Source organism: Gobius niger (assembly GCF_951799975.1).
Source record: "Gobius niger genome assembly, chromosome: 17".
Classification (NCBI taxonomy): domain Eukaryota; kingdom Metazoa; phylum Chordata; class Actinopteri; order Gobiiformes; family Gobiidae; genus Gobius; species Gobius niger.
This window is the reverse complement of record NC_136868.1, coordinates 19,873,467-19,898,966: the sequence shown is the minus strand read 5'-3', so window position 1 is coordinate 19,898,966 and position 25,500 is coordinate 19,873,467. Positions and strand designations below refer to the sequence as shown.

The window sequence follows — 25,500 nt, the reverse complement described above, 5'->3', positions numbered from 1 at the left end:
ATCACACTTAACAGATTTTATTTATACAAAAAAAGTTCAAATTCATGTGTAAATTTCATTTCGCGATTGTGTCCCACATAATTTGTGTCTTTCAAGTAAAATTTCAACTAAGTATATTTATGTTTGTGGAACATAGCGTGGCAAAATGTTGAAAAGTTACTTATGCAACCCACTGTAAAACCATCAATAGACAGACTGAACAAGCTTAGTATTGTATAAGCAGCATTTGTGAATTTACGAATCAAGACCTTTGTGCAAGTCTGTCGACAGCCTTTTCCTATAAAGCCATCAAAGAATGGAATGGGCTCCCAGACAATCTACAGAACAATGGCTACTAGACCACCAGCCCTGCTTACACTAACAGTACCAGACGGATTTGGCCATCAGATGATACCCTTGCGTGTACCATGGCTATTACACTGTTAAACTGTTGCACTACATATATTTCTGCACTTTACAACATTGCAGCTGCAGTAGTTATCTTTCATATAAAAGTGAGGCAACATGCCGATGGCCAGAGGGTCAGCGGATACTGCACTGTGAGATAAGAGCTGCAGAAGGCATCCGCCAACATGGTTTCTAATGAGCAGCATAATAACAAACCACAAACTCAGATTTAGTAGCAAAGAGTATTCCTGTATACTATGAAATTTATTTAAAAAGACAATAAAAAGGTCAGAAAAAAACATTTGCCGTAAAACTGTGAAAACAGTATATATACAGTGTGTGAAGCAGATCATATAAAATGCATTATAAAATGTGATAACCGGAGTTGTTTATTTTATGGTGTGTAATGCTGAGACTTGGTCATGGTGTTGTCTTTTGTTGTATCTTTAGATCACATTCCTAATTTTTAGAACATTTTTATCAATAAACATATAATGAATGCAGTACACAATGTAGGAATGATGTTCAAAGTTCTGAAATAGAACTCCTCGACTCAGGAATCATCGTTCCAGGAAGTTTGGTATAATAAAAGACTAGCTGACATGAAACATTATAGCTAAAGCAGTTGTTTGTGGGATCTTCTCCATTAGTGTGAATTTGTTCATTCAATATTTGAAAGAAACAAATTAGTAGTTCCTTCGTTTCCTTCGTTTCATTACAACGACTGATATATTAACCAAAAACCAAAAGCGTCAATGGCACAGAGCTTATTTTAAGTTAGTAAAAAAGGGAAGGTCAATCAAATATTCAGAGTCATTTCTTGTGATCTTCAGTATATTTTCATCAAGCCACAAATTGGAGTTTCTTGGTGCTTATTTAGAGCACTGCGTTTTTATTTCTATGCCTAATATCCCCTCTGCCGGTTTTGTTTCTCCTCCAGGTCACGCAACTGACAAGGATCATGCACACAATTACAACGGTTAGGACTGCTACTGTTATTAGGATTATTGAGGTATTCTTTGTGACAGTTTCCCCTTCCTCATGGCCACTTCGTGTGACTTCCTCCGTCTTCGAGGACGCTGTGGTCTTAATCGCTGGTAAGGAAGTGCTTTTTCTTATGGGAGGGTTTGGGGAATTGCTCGTCTTAATTGTTGTAGGGGCTAGGGGCTGTCCCGTGGTACTCAGCATCAAGTCCTCATCTGTCAACAAGGCGACCATTTCGCCTTCCAGATTGGTTGGCGTGTTACATACAATAAGAGTTTGGTTCGCTTTTGATGGATTCTCTTGCAGCCAATTTCTAAAAGGTGCTATGTCCTTGTCGCAATTCCAGGGGTTGGGATGAAGCAGGATTTCGTCTACAATGGAGAAGGAGTCCAAAGTGTCCCGTGGGAGGTTTTCAAAGGAGTTATTTCGTAGGTCTATCTGGCCAAGGTGACTGACTCCTTGGAGAAACCCATTCGGAAGACTCTTGATGAAGTTGTGCTCCAGGGAAATGTTGACTAACTTCGGAAGACTTTGGAATGTCCCATCTTGAATAGTCCTCAGGAGATTTGTGTGCAGCGATACCTCTCCAAGTTGCTCCAAACCACGGAAAGCATTAACAGATACGTGTTTGATCTCATTGCGACTGAGGACCAGCAAACGGAGTTGGGTAAGATTCTTGAATGTGTCATCCTCCACACGGCTTAGTTTATTGTCGTACATCCACAGTTCCTTTAGGGGCATTGGACCAAATACGCCAGGAGCAAGACTCTCCAGCTGGTTTTCGTACAAGGACATCTGAGAAAGACCTGGTAGATTCTGGAAGATACCAAGAGGAAGGGATGCAATCTGGTTGTGAGATAGAAACAGCTTTTGGAGGGATGGGATTTTTGAAAAAAGATCCCATTGAAGGTGACTGATCAAGTTGTCTTGTAGGGATATCTCTGACAGGTCTCCAAGGTCATCAAAGCAGCCAGAAGGAATTTCTCTTATTGAGTTTTTGTTCAATCGTAAGATAGTCAGCTTTGATAGACCGTTGAACATTTCACTTGGTATTTCAGCAATGCTGTTTCCAGTAAGGCCAAGGTACTGCAGGTTGCTAAGCGGCTGGAAAGCTCCCACAGGAAGAGAAGTGAAGAGATTTTTACTTAGGTCAAGAACGTTGAGATTGGTTAAGGACGTAAACCAGTTTGAGCGAATCACTGTAAGTTTGTTGCCCTTTAGACTTAGTTTCTTAAGTTTGTGGAGATTTTGAAACAAAGCATCGGGGAGATCTTGTAGTTCAGTTTCAGCAATCACTAAAACAATCATATTTCCAGTGTGGTCCAGGGTATTGGGCTGCAGTTCTGTCAGTGAAATCTCGTTGATCACAAACTCTGTGAGTTCATGAGAGAAATCTTTGAGGTCCTCTTGTTTTATAGAAGCAATGTTGCACTTAGAGAGGTAGAGGGCGGTGGTTGAGGAGGGGAGATTTTGGGGGAAAGCACTGAGCTGATTGCAGAGGACTTGAGACCCCTTACATATGCAGCCCAGCGGACATGCCTCAGCAGCGCTGAACCAGCACATGAGCAAAATCACATGCAACACCACTTCCATCCTGGAAGAAAAGAAAAACATGATACTGTTAGGACATATGTGTCTATTTTAGATGCACAGTTGTTCAACCCATACCATCACTTCAGCTAAACATAGCTCTACCCTGTGTTAAAAGTGGTTCTATATATGTCTGGTATTTGCAGCTGTTTTCTTCATATTTTTGCCTTATTTGCGGTGTTTTGATTACATTGAGGGACCATCGATCTGATTATTCAGTTCTGTTGAAAGCAAAATTACAAATAAAGCGCTTTACACTTTGTATCAGAAGTACAAGATTTGTACTTTTCTACACTGCAACTGAATGCAAGCTTGTTTGTTGCAGATCTGCATGACAAAGTTGTGCCCACAGCGGCGGTCTCTCTATAAACACAAGCTTGGCACAAAACACAGAATGGCAGAGGATCAGGGATATTTAAGATGCAGGAAGTACACATTCCCACTGAACCCAGAATTTACACTCTCAACTTCTTCTCTCTTTCACTCACTTTAATTACTTACAGAAATTAGCATTGTCTCATGAGCTTAAGGCGTGGTTTAAGCACTTTAACCGTATCCATTTAGTAATCTTGAAATGTAGCCCTTGCTTTGTAATCATATTGAATGAATCAGTGCGTAGCATCAGGCTTTGGTTAAAGCTATTGCGTAATCTTAATGAAACACATATGGTCTCATATGGCCTCAAAGCAAGGTTTGCCTAGAAGAAACAAAGATTTTGTTTGATTCTACTCTCCAGACACTGCTACGCCTTCTGGTAGCAGAACATTTTCTATTTTTTTCTTCCATTTTCCATTAAACCTTAAAACAAGACTTGGAGCCTTTCTATATTCTCTAGTCCAGGAACATGAATTAAACTTTAATGTCGACACACAAAGCAACAATTGACATAAACACTAGTCTACTACACAGGTTTGCTTGCACCGTATGTACTTTTAAATTGTGATGTGTGACCCTGATAAATGTAGCAACTAAATGCACTGAATATTTTCTTTTTTAAATACATGAAAAGAAAACTTAATTTAAATTTGTTGTACAAAATAAACTCCTTGTCTAAAAATCAAATGGCCTTTCCAAATCTACTTCTTGCTTCTTGTTATATCCTATCCTAATATATCCACTCTATGCCTTTCTCTTTAAAAAGATTAAAAGATTGGCAATTAGTTAATATTGTGTTTAAAAAAATAACAACTTATAAATAATTATTAATTTCAGGATAGCCCCTGCCACTATAGTCTTGGCAGAAATCTGTGGTAAGCACTGTATCTTAGACATTTTCCTATCTAAAGTAAATATCTTACCTGGGCTCTGGTTGAGGTTTGAGTGCGGGACAGTAATGGGCTGGAGCTGTCTTTTATGCTGCCCTCTCTTGTTTTGCAGATGAACAACTCCAATGGAAAGAGAAGTTTCCAGCGTTGTTGAAAACACCCCTCATCACTTTTTCCTGTATTGATTCATCCACTTCCTTCGTCAAACACTCTCACATTCTCATCAGATCAGCAAAGTTCAGGCACTGCTCATTTCCCTGCTATGCCTACCCCTTTTGCCCGGCCAGAATGCATGCTGTTTCACAATTGGGTGTGGGAGTGAGGGTCCGCTTAGCCCCACCCATTGCTACCCTTTGTAGAGTTTGAATTCTCGGGATGTTTTCGTGTTGCCATCTCCGTATCTCTCCAGGTTGATAAAGGGGTTTACTTTGTTGGTGAAATTATACTCCTACTCTTTATTTTCTTACTCCTTCTGAAACTATGGGAACCCTTGGCAGTCATGGCCACGTCCCATTTGAGGATTAATGAGCAGTGTGGAGGCATCCAAAATCAACACAATAAAAGCAAACTTAACCCCTTAAAAGTTTTCACAAGTTACATAACAAACCCCACAAGAAAGATGCAATTACAAAACATTACATAGAATCTACTACATCTGAGTAGTGGAAAGTGCTGCTGCTGGTGGTCCATACATCATGAAGATAACGCTAATGCTATTCTGAGAAAAAAGTGCACTGGTACGCTCACCGCAGACCCCAGATATTGAGGGTGGAGTTAACTGTCAGACGGGAGCTGTTGCATAGCTTAGAATTGGAAATGGTTCCAGAAAAGCTGGTTGATGCGTCAATAAATATTTTTGGTAGACCTGCAAAAACTCGAATACAGTGTTACTTTACTGACCACATTTTGCTCATATTGATGGACATCATGATAAAAGATCTCGCAACCCCTGCTGTACAATTTCCTGTGCGTGTGCATTTGTTATGGTCATACTGTTGTGTGGGCTCAGTGTACTGGAAAGGCCTAATCACGGGTCGCCACGGTAACGAACTTGGGCGCCGTTCACCAGTTCATGCTCCTCTTTTGTCCGCTGTTTGTTTTAAAGTCTGAGCACTCTTCGTGGTATCTGCAAAATCCACGTCTCACACTTACACTTTAGCAATATTTTGAGTCATTTCTACTTTTCAGTACAAGTGATGCACATTCAGTTGCTGTCTGTGGTAATAATACAATTTTGTGTATACTTTAGTTTTGCCATTTTGATGATACTTCTGACCTTTGCCAAAAGTGATTCATGCTCTGTCAGAGAACATGTTTGTGCAATTTCTTTGTGGGAACAGTGTTTTGCGAAAGTAAAAGATATTTTCATCTTGACCTTATATCCACATCCCAGTGATGAATACTTCCCGTTTTGGAGTTTCGTTACATTTCTCAAGAATAACAACTGAATTCAGATATGCCATTCGATAAACAGGTTTAAGTGCCAAGTCACTCTGACCTCACTGGATCAAAAGCTGATAGCACATGTGTAAAACATGTGCGTCCATAATTAGCCTGGGGGTAGAGGCAGCAGAAAGATGACATCAACATCACCAACAACCGCATATTCACACACCCTACAGTTTCACTAGGCCTATTGTTTAATGACCTCATTCTGTAACATTGTTTTCAAATGTCTAACGTTTTGCTTCACTTTTGACGTTCTTGCCCATGTTCTCAAAAATGCTGTTAATATGTTACAGTTAATATGTTTTGTTTTGTTCATGCATGTTTGAGAAGTCGTCTCCCTTTCAAAAGCTCCCAACCCACTGATGTCACAACCTCTGTTTTTTGTTGTTATTTATTTGTTGTTTATTTATTTGCACATAAACAACTACATGAATTTTGATAACATAAAAAATACAGTTTAAAGCGTGATGGAGCGTGACAGAAACAGACAGGATGCACCTTTTGTGGTTTAAAAAAAAGTAGCCTTAAGGACAGTCACTGAGCATCAACGACTGGAGGCTGCACTAACACTATTTCATTAGGGAAAAGCAGGGTTGAGTCTCTTTTGGCTCATTTCCAAATTGATTTTAGCCATAGGATGTGACAACCCTCAGTATAAATGCTCATTCTGCTTTGAATAGTTGCGTTGAGAACTAAAACAAAAATATAAACATTCCCAGACACAGAAAGATCATGTTATAAAATGCAGACTATCCTACATACCTCAACTTCAATAGTCTTTTCTGTGCTCTTTTCAGCACTCAGATTGCCTCTACTGTCTTGAAAGCACTTACGTCAGAACTATTGTTTTTAGCTGTATTAAAGGTGATTTGTAAACTCAGAGAATATGGGGGCATTACTACATTATTACAGAACACAAAATGCTAATACGAACACCTTTTATTCGTAGAAAATAAGTGTGAAAATGTACATATATAATCTTAAATGGGACCACTTTTCTGTGAACAATTCATCATCTGTTCTACTATTTAAAGTTGCATCTAGATTAAAAAAGAAAGAATATTATTTAGTGAAACTGAAAATGCATATTGTAACCTGACCTATCTTTTAAATGGAAAATGTCTGCCTTTCCACCAAAACTAATACGCAGTCTTTTGCCCTTCTAACAAACATTCATATTCAGCATTTAATCTCTCCATTTTCTCAGTGAGGCGATGCATGCCATACAAGGTAGCGAGGATAAGAAAGAATGCGGTGGCCACTAAGAGGATGTGAAGACTCATGAGGAAGCCAGTGAGGACAGTATCTGAGGGTAGAAACCACACATACACCCAACCGTTGAGAACGTTGTGGTGAACATACTCTGGACCCTGTTCCAGCACCAATTTGCCACGGAAAGAATCAGAGTTGTAGTGAGCAGAGGGCGCTTTAGACGGTGTTACTGTGGATGATGAAGTAATAACAGAGGTTGTAGTTGTCGTCGTCGCAGTAGTAGCTGTAATAGTAGTCTCTTGTGGAGTTGTATCTTGGGCCCTTGAAGTCGTTTCTGTTTGTTCTACTCTTGTAGTAGGCGTTGTCAACAAAGCAACTGTTTCAAATAAGTTGTTTTCTGTTGTCTTGTAACTTTCTGTCATAATTGTGTCACAAAATTTGAAGTGAACATCTTCATCAAGAGACCATAGGGTATGACGATGTTGGTAGACAGGGCTATCACATTTCACATCTTCTCTGTCAAGAACTAAATGCTCATTTTGTTTGATCCACTTTACAAGACCTCTTATATTACAAGTGCAATTCCAAGGATTTCCACTCAATCCAACTTTTGTTGCGTTTGATGACAATGACAATGAATCACCTGAGATCGTCTTCAAAGCATTATTCCTCAGATCAATTTGAGACAGCGAGGACAGTCCATGGAAGATGTCTCGTGGCAGGTCCTTTAGATTATTCTCTTGGAGAAGTAGAATGCTTAGACTTGTCAAATTGGAGAAAATATGTGGCAGTAGTTTCTCAAGTTTGTTGTTTCTAAGTGAAAGCTTGTATAGGTTTGGAAGACAACAGAACAGGTCAGAAGGAAGGTCCTTGAGGTGGTCATTGTGGTGAAGGTTAAGGGCCACTAGACCGGACATGTTGGCAAATAAATTCCCAGGGACGGTTGTAAGATTGGTTGCATACAAATAAAAATCCATCATTTCTGGCATGAAACCCATCAGTTGATCAGATAGTGATAGTAGTGGGTTTTTGTAGAGGGTGAGCTGGATCAGTTTGGGCATGTGGTAGAAGCTCTCTTCTGGGATTGATTCAAGTCTGTTGGAGGATAGAGTAAGTCTTTCCAAATTTGTCAAAGACCAAAAAACCTTTGGAGGAAAACTGCTGATACTATTATGATGAATTTTGAGCTCCACAAGGTTGACAAGCGAATCAAACATCCCGGACTCAAGACTTTCAAGTTCATTGTTGTATATTGACAGATTGCGAAGTTGGACCAATGCATTAAAGATGTTCGGAGGCAGCGTTTTTATATAATTTCTTCCCAGATTTAGAGATGTCAGATTTGTCAGTCCGTTAAAAATATGAGAGGGAAGATCAGACAACTTGTTACTTTTCAAGTCTAGATCCTGAAGCCCAACAAGTCCTTCTAACATGTCCGGTGTGATAATTGTCAGTTTGTTGCTGTCTATGTGGAGTTGTTCTAGAGTTGACAAGGGTAAAAAAACGCCAGCGGGGATGGTAGATAGATCATTGAAGGAGAGTTTGACTGACTTCAATTGTGGAGCAACCTGGAAGGCTTTTGGGTGGATACTGTGGAGGTGGCTGTAGGTCAGGCTGAAGCGCAGCAACTTGTCCCAGTTAGCAAGGCTTCGTTCATTGATGACATGCATTTCGGTTTGGATCATTACAAGGAGATTTGTTAAAACAGGCAATCCAACTGGTATATCGGTGATCGCAGGGCCAAGGCACTTAGCAGCACCTGTAGAGAAGCAGCTGCATCCGCGAGGGCAGATTTCTTCAACGGAGACATTTGGGACTAGGAGGAGGGCAAGGGTTGTCCACAAGACACCTCCTGTGTTGACAAAAAGCCAAAATTATAATAATAATAATAATAATAATAATAATAATAATAGTATGCATTGGTTTTATATAGCGCTTTTCTGGACATTCAAAGACGCTTTACATTGCATTATTCATTCATACCTTCATACCACAAAGCTTAATTAAATTTATAAACTACTTTCAAAATCTGAAGACAGAGTTGCACATATCTTACCTTTTATGCCACGATCCATTATTTCTATATTGTTTCTTTGCTGTTCACGCGCGCAGTTCAATGTCTCCCTCTCTTTGCCCTAATGCCCATTTATAGAACTGAATGTTAGGCTTTTATATCTTAAGGACACTGCCTTGTTATGTTCAGTGACATTTCCTGTTTTTCTCCCCAGATGTTAAATTTTGTGAAACTTTAACCATAATATGTCACTGCATGTTACAGGAGGAGACACTGAGATGCATTTCCTGCTGATAAGTGTCATTCACTGCTGCTATTTTATGCTTGTCATTGCTTATTTTTGCTACATTTTTAATCTTGAGGAACAGCTTTTTTGTCTTTTTTTTTTTTTTACAATTCAACACAAGAATCAACCTACACACATGTACTGCTTTTTGGCAAAGCCTTGGTGTTATTCCTCTGCCTGTCTTCCACCACGAGTCACGCTTCCACCATCTCAGTGTTGTTTCTTTTTTTATTTTGTTGTTCCTGTTTTGAATGTTTCCATTGTGCAGCGTCCTTGGGTGTTTTGAAAGGGGCTTTTAAGTATAATATTCTGCGTGCGTTAGGTTTGCTCTGCATTTCCGTTCAAAATGCAGGTAGTTTCTAGTAACACATTTGTAACATATTATTGAATAGGCACCACACCACATATAGGATCCAACAGGAACAGAGACTTTATTTTGGTAAGTTAAAGGGGAGTACAAGTAGCATTTAACAAGAAATGTTACAATATTTTTCATGGCAAAGAAAAAAATATTCTTCACGAAATGAAAGATTCATCTATTTATTATTTACAGGGTCAAGTTTACATTTGCAATTGCATTTTTACATTGATATGGTACATTTTGAAATATTGCTCACACAAATGCAGTCCATCTTTAAGGCTATGCTGTGCTCTGCAGCAAATGTTTCCCGCGTCCAATACTTTTTTTCCTGACATGTCATGTGGCATCACACACAGTACTTCCAGAAGCAAGCTGAAAACAGAGAAAACAACATGAACATTGTACTTTTTCCACCAAATGTATTTCATACTTTAGCAGAAACTTACGTTCAGCCCTTTTTTTATTCAAGGGTCTCTCCTGTCCCAGTTTGATCATCGCCTCTCTGTCTTCCAGGCCATTTTTAAATGAACGCAGCTGCACAGAATACTATTTGTTACTATAAATGGATTTTTTATTTAATAATGCAGTTTTATCATATATAAATCTTACCTCTTCTAACTCTGCTAGTCTGGTTGCCAGTGCCATAGCTGTACATTGGAAGAGCTGTTAGAATTTAACCAAAATAGTAGTTTGTCTATTGGAAATGGAAAATTTACCTAGAGGGTCTTCCTTTTCAGCAGAAGCTATGCTTTTGTGTAGTAACAGGGCTATAATTTTACTTTGCGCATCCATGTCCCCATTTGTGTTGAGAAAAATGCTCTCTGTAAAAAAATAAAAAAAGTTAAAACATAACAACGACTAATTTCAAATGTTATGAATTATACAAATGATTTAAAGCCTGTAAAATGAAAGGAGAATAATAACCAGGACTCACCTGGGCTCAGAAAGCTCCGTCCCTCAACATGCAGCGCTCCTTTTAACAGAAGAAGACTGAAGAGTCCCACACAGTAGATCACAGCTGAAACTCTGTCCATGACAATCAGTGTATGCTCCCAGATGACACTCTCTTTGAGCCCCTACTTGGCCTCAGCAAGAAATCCTCAAGACCTGCGGACCTGTCCTGTCGCATCAATATATTTATCCTATCGGATGGGAGGTGGGGCCACAGATTTCGTCAATGGGCCCTCAGTCGTCAGAGATCATGGGCACCTGACTGAGTACGGAGATGTGACGTTGTACCTGAATGACCTTATATCACTTTGATATGGACAAGTCAAAAGCAAGGGATCAATCACTCGCTTCATTATGAGCACACAGGGTCCTAACTGTTGTAAGTATACTCTATTGCTGATTCTATGCATTTATATTGATGCCCATTAGGTCAATAATTAGTATCTTAACTTAAAAGTGTAGCATATTTTACTCTTTGATAAAAGATAAATCTTAAAAAATCTAGGACTACAAAGCTGAGATACACAATATATTCTGGATTGAAAAGGAATCAACAATCACAGCTGAAATTACACTCTGTATCTAACTCTACTCCCTGTTTAGGTTAGAGAGAACAGAGTTAAGGTTTGAAACGCTAGAGGGCGCAATAACTCAAAGTATGCTAATTACACATCCGCCGTCAATTAGCCACATGACATGAATCTCAGTTCTAACCATTGAAATAAAAAATTGATCTCCGTTTTAATGTGCAATCTTATCTCTTACGCCACAAACATAGGCCTATTGTTTTGGTATGGCCGGTTCCTACTGCGAGCACCTGACTGATGAACATGCCCACGAGCCTATCCATTAAGCGAACGTAAATCTTCCTGCTCTTGGGCAATTTAATCCGGAAGCACTATTTTTTATGTACAGCAATAAATAATTCCTGCTGAAAACAGTCAAGCCAAGCAAGCGTGCATGATTGGAAGTGGACTCGGTCAAAGGCATGTATTCATAAAAAAAAACATTTCAAATACTAAAGTGTAGTTTACCCTGCCTAACCAATACATAGTGTGTGTAATGGGTGTTTAATTTTGACAGAGGAGGCCGGATTGTGCGCGCGAGCTGCACGTTTCTTGCCACCGGCTGAGAGGAGGAGGAGGAGGAGGAGGGGGGGGGACGGATGCTTCGAGACAGCCCGACACGATTCCCAGCAGCTGCAGCCGAGCAATACCATCGCCGTGTGCCTGAGAGAGGCGGCTAGACTAATCTCCGGGCCCGTCCACTGTCCAATCATCAATCGCTTTTATGAGCAAAGCCAATCCATCAGGCCAGGGTTAACCTTCGGGACAAACGCGGAAGTGTAATTCACCGTCAACGCTGTTTTGACTTATTATTCCGTTGACAACATGGCTGATTGTAATGTTAGCATCGACCAGAAAAACCTACCTGGAGTCAAAGAGGGTAAAGACTTTTTCATATTTTTGCTAAATTGGGAAGAATTGCTTACAATTAAAGTGACGAATACAGACGCTGAAGAGAAGGTTGGAGGCAAAGCGTTGGTGTTAGCACTGTATGCTATTTGTGCTAACAACAGTCAGAGCAGGGCTGGAGTCAGATTCAGCACTGATTTGTGTGAAAAGAGCATTCAGTTGTGATTCACTTGATTTGTGCATCAGGAAATCTTAGCTAAAGCCTTCTCAGTTTGTGAAATCCTGCGCCTTGTGTTAATGCAGGTGGTGCATACATCAGCATCTTGCACCACAGCTGTTTTCACTGTAGGTGCTGTACTATTACCATTAGGTGAAGGACTGTACGAGCCAGTGCAGGCCATTACATAGTATTACATGGCTGTACTTGGCTAGTGTAAGATGCACTTATCATTTACCACCTTTTGATCACATTATCCTTATGCACATCACCTTTTTTGAATTGATCTGTGTTTATTGCTGTTTTTTATTCCAACTATTTTATAAAGTTAATTTTGCAAAGCTTTTACAGTTTGCAGCATGAAATGGATCAACCCATTTGTGTCAACTCGCTGCTTTAATAGATGCTTGTTATTCTAGTCAGAGGGAGTAGCGGTGCTTTCTATTTGTAAATGTTAACCTTGTTTTGTAGTTATTTGTATCACAGAGAAACCCCTAACATCACACACTAACACTTAGCACAAGTTATGCAACATTATGTCTGTATAGTTATGATACATTCAACTTTGTATGGCTGTTATTACTGTGTAACCTTAATCCCTGCTAGGAATAAGAAGATTAAACATATGGTCTAAACAGAGGCCACAGTTAATCGCATATATGGCAGTAGGAGGGTTTTATAGATAATAGTCAGACACTTACACACCACAATTCTCCATTTTTTGGGGCATATTCCCACTTTTAGTCAGTGGGCTACAATTCTCTGTGACAAAAATGCACTTGAGCAATGATAATAATTCTTAATAGAATTTTGTTCCTTACAATTACTTTATGTCGCTACTCCCCAGAGGTTTCTAATTTCTGTTCTGTCTCATCTTGAATAATTGGCAGGAAAACGTTCAAGACATGTGCTGCTCAAATGTGTCAAGTGTGATATATTTCAAATGTGGCTGACACAAAGTCATGAGGAATAAACACGTCAGCAATTTAGCTAAACTAAAAGTAAATGAAATCAGCATGACCACCTTTTATGTCATTGTTCAAACTCAAGACGACGTACGAGACATTTTTTGGCATAAACTGGAAAAGAAAAGCGAAAACTCACAATTATGTCCATGATAAAATCTGTTCTTTTGTTGTGCAGTGTGCCGTGACTTTGCCGTGCTGGAGGACCACTGCCTGGCACACAACCTCCAAGAACAAGAAAGTAAGAACAGAAGTATATTCATTTCATTTAGATTTTTAAGTGCCTTTTCACAGAGCACATTAGTGAAACTTCATAGCATACTAATCTATTTCCTACATATTAATTCTTGTAGACATAGATGTGCAGTCATCTTACTTATACGCCATGTCGGCTGGTCATGAAGCAATTGTTTGTTTCTTTTACATTTAACATTTCCCGTACAACATGGGAAAGACAAAGCGTGTGTCATGTATTATAATGCTTCTTTTTTTTGTCTTTCTATGTTTAGTTATTTATTTCATGCATTGTATGCTGCAAACTGCAGGCATTAGTACTTCTGCTACCTCGGAGCAGCTTTGTCCCTGTTTTTGCTGTGATTAATGTGGTGCTGAATGGATTGTCCTTGTATTAACTCTAGGCTCTATGGTCCATGGCCAAGGCCCTTTCCATTACTGCCCTATTATCACTGGTTACTATTTGTATATCGTCACTTTTGACACTCAGGCAACGTTTGCTCAAATCACAAAAAATATGCTTCTATTATTTGTAGCGACAGTCAGTGCAGTGTGTGGAGGTGTGCGGAGACGCTCAACCCTGCACCTGAACTTGATTCTGTTTTGGGGCACAGCTGCTTGAAAGACAACATCCTTTTGCGACAGTTCTTGGTCAGACAAAGGGCCCATTGTAAACTTTGAGGAGAGTGGCCCTCCATGCTTGGAAACCTCTCGTCTGTCACATGTAATAACATGTAAAAATTATCTCTTTTATTGTTCCGCTCAGCCTCAGGCCATGTTTTGTTTTATTGGGGATCATTGGATAAATCTTTTTTTATAAGCCACTCCAAGTCTTGACAAATGTTGCCATGATGCTGCCACGGCTCATGCTTAGTAAGTGTTGTCTGTCTTCAGGAATATTCTACTTGAAGTATTATTTTTCTAGTGACCAGCTGCTTTTTGGCCCACTCCTGTTTGGTCCGCTGAATGAATGAATGAGTATATGTCACGAAACGTTTATTTTAAGAGAGGGATAAATCTTCCCAGTGAAAAATGTGACAGATTTTAATGGACTGTTTTCCTGTTTTAGCTTCTGACACCAGTATCATAAACTTTAACAATTGACCCGCGTCATCTGCGGGGAAAAAATCAATGCCACGCTGTTGACTCTTTATCACCGCTATGTTTCTCTGTTTTTCAATCCATCCCACAAGTCACTAACTCTAAACTTTATGGAGCCTGGCTGGGTCTATTGCCAGATGTAATTTTGTCCTTTTCTCGTAAAAGCGGGGACGGGATCGATAACCAGGTGAAACAGAGCCGCAAACATGAGTGATGCTCTTTGTGTTGACCGAGTGCCGAGAATGCGTCAGCGACAGGATTTATCATCTACTCGCTGCACGGCGCACAACCTTGAGACGGCACATTTTCATTCTTCAGTGGCTAAGGTCACGCTCTGTCGCTGAAGTGAAGAGCCTCCACAACTGTCTGCCTACACCAAACTGTGGCCTGTTATTTCTTAGTAACTTTACTGAATTCTTTGTTGTTGTATGTGGACACAATATTCTGGCTTGTAATTTTGAGTGTCACGTGTTTGTTGTTTATCACAGTCGAGAGCCACTTGGCCTCCAACGTTAACAAGAGCCGTCTGGTGCAGCAAGACCTGCAGGTGGCCAAGAGGCTCCAGGAGGAGGAGGATCTGAGAGCGAAAGCCAAGAAAAAGCTGCAACAGTCAAACATGTACGTCCTCATGCATAACACATTTGATTTGTTTTTTTTTTAAACCAAAAAGCAACACTTACTGGATCATTTGTTGGTTAAAGAATAGCAACCATGATCCCACAGACTCTTCACTGTTCTCCTTATTACATGTACACTAGGGATGTCACGGTAACCGGTGTAGCGGTAAACCCCGGTAAAAATTTTGACGGTGAAAATGACCGTCTTGTTTTGTGTTTTTATTATTATCTCGGTGAATAACCGCACCCTCGGTGTAGGCACGGTGAGCCTCACCAGCCACCGTCTCATCTGCTGCAGTTTCCGCGCATGCGCACTTTGTTGTTTGCAACCCAAACAAAACTTTCTCGAAGCTGGAATCATGTCCGACACGACAGCGCGCAGGATCAGCCTCAGAGTTCAGTTTGCAGAGCGTGCAGGAAAAAGTGTCTCCAAAAGCAGCAATACTTCGAACCTCTTGACTCACCTGCGTGACCGTCTCCCACAGCTCTATAGCAGTAAGCTAACGTTGGCGTTTTAGCTGAAATGCTGATGTGGGACTTTGGGTTGAAGGAGAATGTAACGAGTTGCCCCATAGTGCGGCTGCAGCGCCACCGCCAGCATAAGCCGTGTCCGGATACCTCCGCACGATGGCACAATGCGTTACGGGGCTCCCGGTGGCAGATTCACTCTCGCCGCAGTATTATGAATTTAATAATGATGGCATTTTCCCAAATCCGCAAAGCGAAAGCTCACTGGATGGACAACAACAATGTTCCTGATATAGACGGTTTATCTTCGTTTCTGACGCTATAAATAGTACATGTAATACCCTCGAAACGATCAACAACACATCGTAATAGTTCCTTTACTTTGATGTGAAAAGGCATTGTCTGTATTTTTTTTATGTAACAAGCCCAGCTAAACTTTTTTGAAACGATTTCAGTTTGTGTACGACTATCAATGCTTTCTGAACATATTAACACACATTTTAAAAAAATACCGCAATAACACCGAAAACCGTGATAATTTTGGTCACAATAACCGTGAGGTAAAATTTTCATACCGTGACAGCCCTAATGTACACACAGCCTCCCTACAAACAGCGTACAGCCTTGGTTTCATTGAGATGTGTGTTTTGATAACATAATAGGAGTCAGCACATAAGCCTAGCTGTTACACTGCTATGCACCATGTTCTCAGGCCTTCGGGCAGATGGTGTTGTTGACAAAATCTCTTGAAGGTGAAAATAAGCCAAGCCACTGAGAATGTCAACATTATTCATGAGCTACTCATTCCCGCAGCAAAAGCAAGTTTGTAAACGTGTTGAAAATTATTAATATCCAGATTCAGTATGAAACTAAGAGGCATCTCGGTGAAGTTTAAGATCTAATCGATGAAATGCAGTTTGCAACAGTGGCTCAGATGGTTGAGCGAGTCGTCCAATAACCAAGAGGTTAGCAGTTTGAATCCTGGTTCCCACAGGTGCAGACTACTGTTGTGTCCTTGGGCAAGACATAATTATTATCATGATTATTATTTGTATTATTTAATATTTTGAATATACAATATTTGATTATTCAAGCATTAAGCTGAAATAACTTATTTGTCTCTGAACATGTGGGAAAATATAGTGAACGTCAAGATGGAGAGATTGCTCATGAGTTTCAAGAAGAACTGGTCCGACAGGAAGAGCAGCAGCGGGAACAGGAGGAGAAGGATGCCGTAAGAGCATACACACATGCATGCGCACACACACACATGCACGCACACACGCGCACACACGTGCACACACACACACACACACACACACACACACATAATGGAACATCTACCCTATGATAAGGCCTGTCACAATATCATTTTTAAAAAGTGATTTTGAAGTGATTGTCTGTAAGATTGCAAAGTGAGGAGGGTGAACAATCAGGTTCCTCCCTTCCCCTCCTGATTGGGCCGAAAAAGCCACTCCTCGTTTGGAGTGACAAATGAAGAGAGCGGGAACAAACTTTCAAAAGTAAAGAATCAAGCTCCTCCCACTTCTCTCCTGATTGGACCTGACAGGCCGTCTCATTGGTCAAAGTGACAGCCCGGGGATTCTGATTAGTTGCTAAAATCAGCAAAGGGAGGACTTTAGAAAAAATATGATTATTTAATAATACTTAATACATCACATTTCAGACCCAATCGGTGAATTATACACAATCAATTAAATTTGTAAAACATTTACACTTACTGTCACTTTAATCGCCTTAGAAAATATTGCAATAAACGATATTATTGACTAAATGATTTCATAATTGTTTTAAATTGTACTAATACATTAGTAATTATTATAATCTTGACAAAAATAATAATAATTTTGTCAATTAAAACTGGTTAGTATCAAATATAGTTCCTAGCACATTAATGCAAAATCAGAGCAGATAAAAACAGTATACTACAGAACAGTTGCTCACATGATTGTTTTGTTTTTGTATTTCCGTTGTGAGTGACCATTTTTACTTCAGACATATCTGCTCATTAATACTGCTCTCTCCGTATTGCGTTGATCTCACAATGGGGCTGAGTCGGGCGTTAAATTCAGTTCTACTTGCTCCACCACCAGTCGCCACTGAGTTGACCACAAGCGTACCCTTATGGAACGCTTTGTAGCATGCTGCCTTGTTTACCCCCCACCTCTCGAGAGGTGGGAGGTAAATGAGGAGAGAGGCGCATGTATCCTCATCATCTATAAATGATGAGGATACATGCGTGGATACGGTCGATGCGTGTAATGCTGCCTGCAATTGAGGGTGTCTGCGTTATGTTTCGTGGGGTCCTACTTTAAGCAAAGAGTCAGTGCCGTGATAGTTTTAATTCTCCTGTATTTAAGCACACGTTGCACATGCATTTATCAGCCATTTATCAATCTAAAATGTTATCGTCCTACATTTCACCTGACAAGTGATGAGTCATTCTCACGACAGGCCTACCCCGTGATGACCTTAAGATTTGTAGTTCTGAATGACTTTTGACTCCAGGTTTCCACTAAATTTGGCTAGTAATAGATATAGCTTTATTTCGGAGAACTCTGTGTCCCCAGTGGGTATCAATGAGAACCCCTCTTTGTAAACAGACGGGCCCATTTGTACTGGCCAACTCTGTGCCGTGTTTCTTGTTTGTAGGCCATTGCACGTAAGCTGCATGAGAAGGAGATAAAAGATGAGAGGAAGAGGCAGAAGCATGTGGAACCAAACTTTGATGACGAATATGTTGAGGATCAAGGTGAGCACTGGTGTCTTTGTCATCTGTTCATGTCACTTTGAGACAAAGCTATTCACTGATACGAAAACATTTGCAATAACCAGTCCTGCTACAACTTCTCTGCCCTTCCATTTTGAAGTAAATGTTTGTTCAGTGTGTATTGAAAGCACTGGGGACAGATTTATTTGGAGGAATTGGTCCCCTCGTTACTTTATTATTTTTAATAAATTGGTTATCTGCTGTTTATAAAGCAATATTCGTTCATTAGTCATGTAGCGTGAAATGTATCATAAATGGTCAAGTCGAGCGGACTAGCTTTACTTTGCCATCTCCCATTTGAAAACAAAGCCTTAAACAAACAAGCCAATTACAAAGCAATAATATAAAGGCAGAGTTCAGGCTAATGTAACTCGTTCTATAAAACCATGAAACAAAGTTGTTTACTCTGTTCTAATCACAGAACAGATAACAGAGTTTGATTTTATACCATGACGTTTAAAAAGAAAAAGCCATACACATTGGACGATGGTGTTTGTGCTTAACCACAGTCCCTGTAGGCTTTGGACTCAGGAATGCTCAGGTGATTTGTCACATAGGAGCTGAGCCCCTCCCTCTCTGAACAAATAGCTTTATTTCTGTTCGACATTACACACACAGTCGGCATCTCACATTCCTCTGAGCTGACTGACAACTGAGAGGGTTGGTGTCTGTGTTTCCACTTTGTTTTCATTAAAACTATTAAGTGGACACCACCAGACACAACCTGCTCTACTATATGTTTGTTTTATGTGAAACATATTTTACTCTGATACCCATTTGCATGTGCATTACTGTTGTGCCCTTATGTTGGGTGCAGCTAAAACCATTAAGGGCGTCTAACCACCATGACCTAATTGTTTACTAACCTTTTCAGCCATTCATTCTTGTCTTTTTTTCCCCCTCATATTTTCACGGCAAACCATGACACTGTTTCAAATCCTCTCTCATCCACAACAAACCGACTCAGCTGTAAGAAGGCCTCTCGACTTAGACAGGCCAAAATACAGATCCCTTGACGCCCCTCTGAGTCCGTATCGGGATTACTCTCCAGAATACAGCTCCACTGAGCCCAAACGCAGCAGGTATCCAAAAAGAGACCCTGCTGCCCCCCACAGCCGCTCCAGGTACCCAGAGCACTCCCTGGAGACAGAGAGTAGCCGTGGCAGGCATGCAGACACCTATCCCGATCACCTGCTGCCCCCCAGAGGCAAACATCGGTATCCGGAACATGTCCCCACAGAGACGGGCTGGAGTCGCACAGTGGACAGTGAGCGAGTGGTGAGGAGAAACGAAAGGCCTGCTAGACCTCCCCCTCCTCAGGCGTCCAGAGACACAGGCTGGGAGTGGGACAGAGAGGCGGACAGGGACAGATATGAGAGAAGAGGACGGCAGGAGGAGCGCAGGCACAGAGAAGGCGAACAGTCCCGGGACCGAGGCCTCAGTGCAGATCGACTGCAAGACCAAGAGCGTCACCGGCACAAAGACCAAAACAGAGCCCGGACACGCAGCAGAGACAGAGTCCTGGATGAAGACTACTATGCTGACAGGACCAGGAGGGACAGGCTGTCCTGGGAGGACGAAGAGGTGGAGCAGGAGCGGAGGGCAAGAGGCCGACGGAGGGTGGAATCCAACCCTGACGATGTGTTTGAGGAGCACAGTGACAGAAGTAGAAAGGAGCCCAGAGACCTCAGGGAGGGTCCTGCCAGAGAGAGGGGGCATTCTCACCCAAACACAGAGACAGGTAGCACCTGCAGCCGCTCATCTGGTGTGTGTGGAGGGGCTTTGGCTGTAGTGGTGTGAGGTGGTGGGTCTCTCTTAATGATCTCTCGAATGATGCAACTTTTTTTTTAGATTTGAATTGCTTTTGATTTTATCCTGATTCTGCACCTGTTTGTCTCTACAGCCTTCACTAATCCTGCATCTAGTTAATCTGCCTCTGTTTCAGCTGGGATTTTTCTTACATTTTGATTCGTGCATTTCTCGTAATGTGTCATTTCAACTTAAATATCACTGAATATTTTTTCTTGTGCAAATTTAAGCTGATTATTAGCAGTAATATGACATATGCTTTTTGGTGATGAATGAGACTTTACTTGTACATAATTATCATATTAATATGTATTAATTACATATTAATTATCATAATTATTTATATGATTCTATAAGGAAATATTAAAATGTGTTTTCTCTATGTTTAGGTCGTATTTTGCATAAAGGAAGTGGAGCAGTGGTAGCAGAAACGGATTACAGACTCACTGAAGCCACAAAGGGACTGACCAAGCTGGACATTCATGAGCAGGAACTGAAGGACAGAGAGGTGGCCAGGAAACTCCAGGAGGAAGAGCTTCGGGTAAGTAACGATCCCTGACTAAGAATAAACCTCACGCTGCATAAACCCCTTCCTGCACATTAAATATGTGTCAAATGTTTTTGATTGTAGACAACCAGCACAATTACTCGTGCAGCACAAGTTGCACAGGATGAAGTAAGTATCAATATTGTTATTTCTATTTTGTTGAGCAGGAGTGTGCAGTAGAGATAACATGAATGTGGTGTTTTTTTTTAGGAGATTGCTCGTCTGCTGATGGAGCAGGAGAAGAAGGAGTACAGGAAGCAGCGTGAGCGAGAGAAAGAGAGACAGCGGGAGAAGGAGAGGGACAGACACGCTTTGGACAGGATGGCGGCCGACAGGAAGAGACAGGAAGCGGAGTATAGGGTAGGTTTCCATAAAGATTTCTAAAGCATGTGTTTTTGTGGTTTTCACATTCTGCATGTTTATAATCAAATTCTATACTTTTCAGCCAAATTCGGAGGATGTTGTCCGTCCAAGAACTCGAGATGAATATGAATACCAGAGACAGAAGAACCACCACAAGCCTGCCGGGTACAGGGCTCCTTCTGACTGATGGTTTCCTTCCTTCATAGTCAAAACACACTGTATAAACTGACCTTTGCTGTGTGTTTGCCAGGCCTCCACATCCCCGGCCACATGAGTATGCAAATGTGAACCCCGCCTATAGTTATCCGGACCAGCCCGGGCCCCCTAGAGCCCCGAGTAGACCTGAACCCACTTCCAGAGGTAACCTTAGAATGACAAAATTACACATAAAACAACAATTTTGTATGGTAGCAGAAGGTTTCAAAAGTAGTCATCCCTTCAGGGTTTCTGTGGGATATTCAAAAACAATAAGTGATGTGCTAAAATGAAAGCCTTAAATGTCTTTGGAAAGTATTATCAAATTGCATTTAGAAATTTAGTATTTGGGCATAAAAAGTGATTAATAAAGCCTTATATTGTAGTAGTAGAATGTATTGTCCCCGTGAGGAAATTCATTAGTAGAGTAAAAAAACAACATTCTCCACAACAAATCCAAACATTGACAACACGTAAAGAACAGGCCTGAGCGCAAACCATCTTTGCCATCACAATGTAGTCTCATCATGTGGGATTCTTTTGTTTCTTCATAAATTCCACATGTCTTATCATTATCTAACTATAAACATGTCTGCCAAAAAATATATGTGTATTTTGTCAAAGCTCAATTGTAGATCATTTAGACTTCTCTCATTTTTCAGGTGCCTATTACAAGCGGTGACTCAGGCTCTTGCCCAGAGATGCCATTAGTTGTGTCCCTTCTACTGTTCATCAGTTTCTCCATCTACTTCATCACACGCCTGACCAAAAGCCTTGGTACAATCTCATGGGGTGTCACTGGAACATTTGGATGTCCTCAAAAGTAGAATCGAATGAAGTGGGTCCGTGAGTGATGGTGCAATCTTTTTATTCTCGTGCAGTTTGATAGAAAAATAAATTATTACTTTTTGTTGCCTGTTTAACCGGTGGATGAGACTTCCATCATTCCTCTGCGTTTCTTTTTTTGTGGAGTGGGCATTTGCTTCACGCTCCTTTCTTCATGGGATGTGCCTCTTTTCTCCAACATGGCTGCCTTGTCTTAAAATCCGCGACCACGGCAGCTCTTTGTACAGGCCAAAACCATGTGCCATTCAGTCCATTCTTGGATAGACTTTGTTACTTTCTCTCATGAATATATGAATACATGTACGTCTTTTTGGTGCTGGCTGTATCGACTATTGACTATTGACCAGTTACATGAGCAAGAGGCTAAGGCTGTCATTATCTCACTGGGCACAGCCCTGTGTCTCTCTATATGTGCATGATTACTGAAACAGTTAAAACATACTGGGTCACTATACACATAAAGGGCTACTGCCACTAAAGCTAATTGTCTTTTCCTAATTGCGATCTGCTCCAACATACTGCACTTACAGTTCTGTCGTCATCATGCTGATGTTCATAAACAAAATCGGATTTTCTATTGGAACTGTACAAAATGTGATGCATGTACATGAACCGTCTAAATCTACTTGTGCTGAAGTGGAATATTTGTATTATTTAAATGTAAAGTTTTATTCATGTGGATCATGTCATATCATACAAATATTCTTATGATCTTAGTAAGATTTAGCCATAAATTTTTATTTTTCTATTGTTTTGTTTGTCTTCCCAAAACTTTCCCTCCAACTCATGCTTTTGTTTCTACTCTTTGTTTAAATTCAAAGTCAGGCTCTACTTCCTGCCTGCTGTGAAAACAAACTCTTGCACAATGGATCTACACACAGGGAAGTCAGTTCAGGATAAGCAGGGAAAATAGTAAAAAACAAAAATCTTTTTTTTGTTCTTATTGTAGGATTTTCTGTTCATATTGAATATTATCAAAGAATTGTAGAGGTCAGTGGAAAAAGAGCTGAGCTCTTGTATTTACTGAAATGTGCATTGAGCAGAGTCTAACTGAAGTGAAAGGGATGAATATTGTTGATCTTCGGACACACGTCCTTGTGTTGAGTGTTATAATGAAACTGTGCTGAACATTTTAATACTGTTTGTGCTAAATGCTGTTAAATCCTCGGGGTTGTGCCATATTCTTTCAGGGACTTGGGTGGAGATGATAATGTGGCTGGCTGCATGTAGCTGAGTAGAGACGGGCTGCTCTCATTCTGTTAGAGCTCCTCCTTGTGGACGTTGTTTGTCTGAACATAAGACATTAGTGAGTGTTGTCTATGAAAGACAGTGATTTGAACATTTGTTGTTTTCAGCTTGTATGCAATTTACACCATGAACTAAAACATAACCCAACACAGTGTTTGCCCATTCTCAAACTAGATTTTAGGTGAAAGGAATTTGTTGCTTGTACAGCATCTCAACATAAAATATAATAAACAGTAACGGCATTAATTTACCTGCTGTCTGCGACAGTTATTGAGTCATGATTTTGTCGTTTTAGGTTTAAGTTACTTCGAGCTGTATGTTGTGCATTCTACCACTGCTCAATGTCGGTATAGCAAGGATATAACATGATGCGACAGAGGTTTGCCCTGCATGCTCAAAAGGGAGTGGGAAAAAGTTTATTTATTTATTTAATTTATTTGATGCTCATGACCATGTCCATGTATGGAGCACAAGTCAACCAAAAAGAACATGAAAGAGATTAATTAAATTAAGTCTGACCACTGCATGAGTTCATAATTTCTATATTTCCATAGAAGGCACTGAATTTTAAAGTGGAAACGGGTGTTACCATAAAAATACAACCAGGAAAACAGCCTGTGCAACACAACCTGCTTTACAGAGTCAGAGCACACACTGTTTACATAAACAAATATTTAAAACAAACACTGACAGAAACCATCATTTTTAAGTATTTATTTTAAATACAATACAGTTTAGTTATGCATTAGAAATACACTGTTAGTAAAACTGTTGGCTTTAACAGTGCAAGGTGCTGTTTCCAAAAGCAAAAACCAAAGTAATGTTGGCCGTATCTGATGCGTCATCAGCTTTTAATTAAATAATACCTCTGTTATTAAATGTACAGGTTACACCCTTCAGGAAGTGATGGGCTGAATGGAGCTGGTTCACCAACATACCACACATACTGCATGTGGTACCTGCTGCATCAGAGGTGTCACAGCTCGAAGAGGCTACACCTTAGCACCGGGCCCTTGTTTAAATCATAGAAACTACTGCATAACTACAGCCTGAAACACAACAATAGAAGATATATCATGATTATAATATCAATAGTCAAGCACAGACGTCTTAATTTACTCTTTTTGTACATTACACACACGACCAGAAACAATGACTGAAATTCTTGAGCAGAGAAATTACCAGGCAAAGTTTCCAGCTATGCGGATAAGACAAGTGCTCGCTGTGGAGAGACCAGTGCTCAAGTCAGTCAAGATCCAGCCAATTTCAAGTAATTGGGTGACAATTACAGAAAGGTGTCCAGGATGATAGTGGTCAGGCGAAGTGTCCCAGCAGTGACAGGTGTTTGCTGAGCAGACACTTAAACTCAAAGAACATGCTGACATGCCACAGAAAAGACTTATTTGTGTAGCCTTTATGCAAAGTTACATAACCCTTCACCAAACACCACACAGTTTGTTCACCTGGTAACTCACCTGCCCTCCTCCTGATCCGGGACAAGTCCTGCTTCAGTTTTCCTCATCAGCAGTTGTCAAAGTGCTGAGCCCCACGCAGCCCCTGCTCCAGCTCTGTTCCCATGGCTCACCTGGCAGGTAAAGGAGTGTGCGCTGCTGTCTATCAGGTGCCGCATGCCGTGTTGAGACTTGAAGACACACCCACTCATTACCCGAAACGGAGAGGAGAAACCCGCTGACAATTACCTCCCCCTATGTTTACTTAGTCCAGGTAAAGGGCCGTGTAGTGCTGGGGCAAACTCAAACAGCACTGAACTACACAGACGGTCGAATTCACTTTTTATACATCCCATTTGCATATTTATTCACCTTGCTGACCTAAAAAACCCTCAGGCTCATCGTCAGGAAAAACCGGTAGAGGAGGTCAGAGAACTATTTGGGCAGAGGCTTGAACCAGCCCTCAACAGAAAACCACAGCACTGCCTTGTATTGGGTGTAATCATCAAGGCATGGCACACACATGAAGAAACCAGTACACCTAGTAGGCCTATGCATAGACTTTGCTCAAATAAGTAGGCTGCATAAACACCATACATTTGATCAATTACATCACCAATATAACAAATGATGGATACGGTGAAGACTCATTTATCATTGTTAAATAATGGCACGACAAATATATTTTCACTTCTGCCATTACTGCTCCTATTACTGCTACTTTATCACTTATC

General features: G+C 40.6%; 4 protein-coding genes across 6 annotated transcripts; 1 reads left to right on the top strand and 3 right to left on the bottom strand.

Moving 5' to 3' along the window:
• Window positions 1-997: 997 nt before the first annotated feature.
• LOC306976730 (uncharacterized protein) lies at window positions 998-4,674 on the bottom strand. Its single transcript, XM_079574781.1, has 2 exons — window positions 4,260-4,674; window positions 998-2,965 (listed from the first exon to the last, which is right to left on the bottom strand). The coding sequence occupies exon 2, from the start codon at window positions 2,962-2,964 to the stop codon at window positions 1,264-1,266; it is 1,701 nt and encodes a 566-aa protein (XP_079430907.1). The 5' UTR covers window position 2,965; window positions 4,260-4,674; the 3' UTR covers window positions 998-1,263.
• Window positions 4,675-6,779: 2,105 nt separating this feature from the next.
• Window positions 6,780-9,017, bottom strand: LOC306977113 (uncharacterized protein). Of its 2 annotated transcripts, none has more exons than XM_079575286.1 (2): window positions 8,944-9,017; window positions 6,780-8,736 (listed from the first exon to the last, which is right to left on the bottom strand). In XM_079575286.1, the coding sequence occupies exons 1-2, from the start codon at window positions 8,960-8,962 to the stop codon at window positions 6,815-6,817; spliced, it is 1,941 nt and encodes a 646-aa protein (XP_079431412.1). In that variant the 5' UTR covers window positions 8,963-9,017; the 3' UTR covers window positions 6,780-6,814. The 2 variants fall into 2 exon arrangements, with proteins under 2 accessions (XP_079431412.1, XP_079431411.1); XM_079575285.1 differs by having other exon boundaries at window positions 6,780-8,739; window positions 8,944-9,016.
• A 668-nt stretch (window positions 9,018-9,685) lies between these two features.
• On the bottom strand, window positions 9,686-10,848 carry uts2d (urotensin 2 domain containing). The gene is made up of 5 exons (XM_079575254.1): window positions 10,483-10,848; window positions 10,265-10,369; window positions 10,158-10,195; window positions 9,995-10,082; window positions 9,686-9,920 (listed from the first exon to the last, which is right to left on the bottom strand). The coding sequence occupies exons 1-5, from the start codon at window positions 10,580-10,582 to the stop codon at window positions 9,895-9,897; spliced, it is 357 nt and encodes a 118-aa protein (XP_079431380.1). The 5' UTR covers window positions 10,583-10,848; the 3' UTR covers window positions 9,686-9,894.
• Window positions 10,849-11,658: 810 nt separating this feature from the next.
• Window positions 11,659-23,556, top strand: ccdc50a (coiled-coil domain containing 50a). Of its 2 annotated transcripts, XM_079574516.1 has the most exons (12): window positions 11,659-11,945; window positions 13,275-13,337; window positions 14,920-15,049; window positions 16,660-16,750; window positions 18,190-18,289; window positions 19,275-20,048; window positions 20,506-20,657; window positions 20,748-20,792; window positions 20,874-21,023; window positions 21,109-21,191; window positions 21,277-21,386; window positions 21,884-23,556. In XM_079574516.1, exons 1-12 carry the CDS (start codon window positions 11,891-11,893, stop codon window positions 21,901-21,903), a joined length of 1,773 nt encoding a protein of 590 aa, XP_079430642.1. In that variant the 5' UTR covers window positions 11,659-11,890; the 3' UTR covers window positions 21,904-23,556. The 2 variants fall into 2 exon arrangements, with proteins under 2 accessions (XP_079430642.1, XP_079430643.1); XM_079574517.1 differs by lacking the exon at window positions 19,275-20,048 and having other exon boundaries at window positions 21,884-23,550.
• Window positions 23,557-25,500: the final 1,944 nt, after the last annotated feature.

Bases quoted from the DNA above. Each gene is read 5' to 3' on its own strand.
- LOC306976730 (XM_079574781.1), bottom strand. From the start codon at position 2,964: ATGGAAGTGGTGTTGCATGTGATTTTGCTCATGTGCTGGTTCAGCGCT.
- uts2d (XM_079575254.1), bottom strand. From the start codon at position 10,582: ATGGACAGAGTTTCAGCTGTGATCTACTGTGTGGGACTCTTCAGTCTT. The intron at 10,083-10,157 runs GTAAGATTTATA...TATTCTGTGCAG, and splicing joins GACTAGCAGAGTTAGAAGAG to CTGCGTTCATTTAAAAATGG. The intron at 9,921-9,994 runs GTAAGTTTCTGC...CTCTGTTTTCAG, and splicing joins GAATAAAAAAAGGGCTGAAC to CTTGCTTCTGGAAGTACTGT.
- ccdc50a (XM_079574516.1), top strand. From the start codon at position 11,891: ATGGCTGATTGTAATGTTAGCATCGACCAGAAAAACCTACCTGGAGTC. The intron at 20,049-20,505 runs GTAGCACCTGCA...CTCTATGTTTAG, and splicing joins TCACCCAAACACAGAGACAG to GTCGTATTTTGCATAAAGGA. The intron at 21,387-21,883 runs GTAACCTTAGAA...CTCATTTTTCAG, and splicing joins ACCTGAACCCACTTCCAGAG to GTGCCTATTACAAGCGGTGA.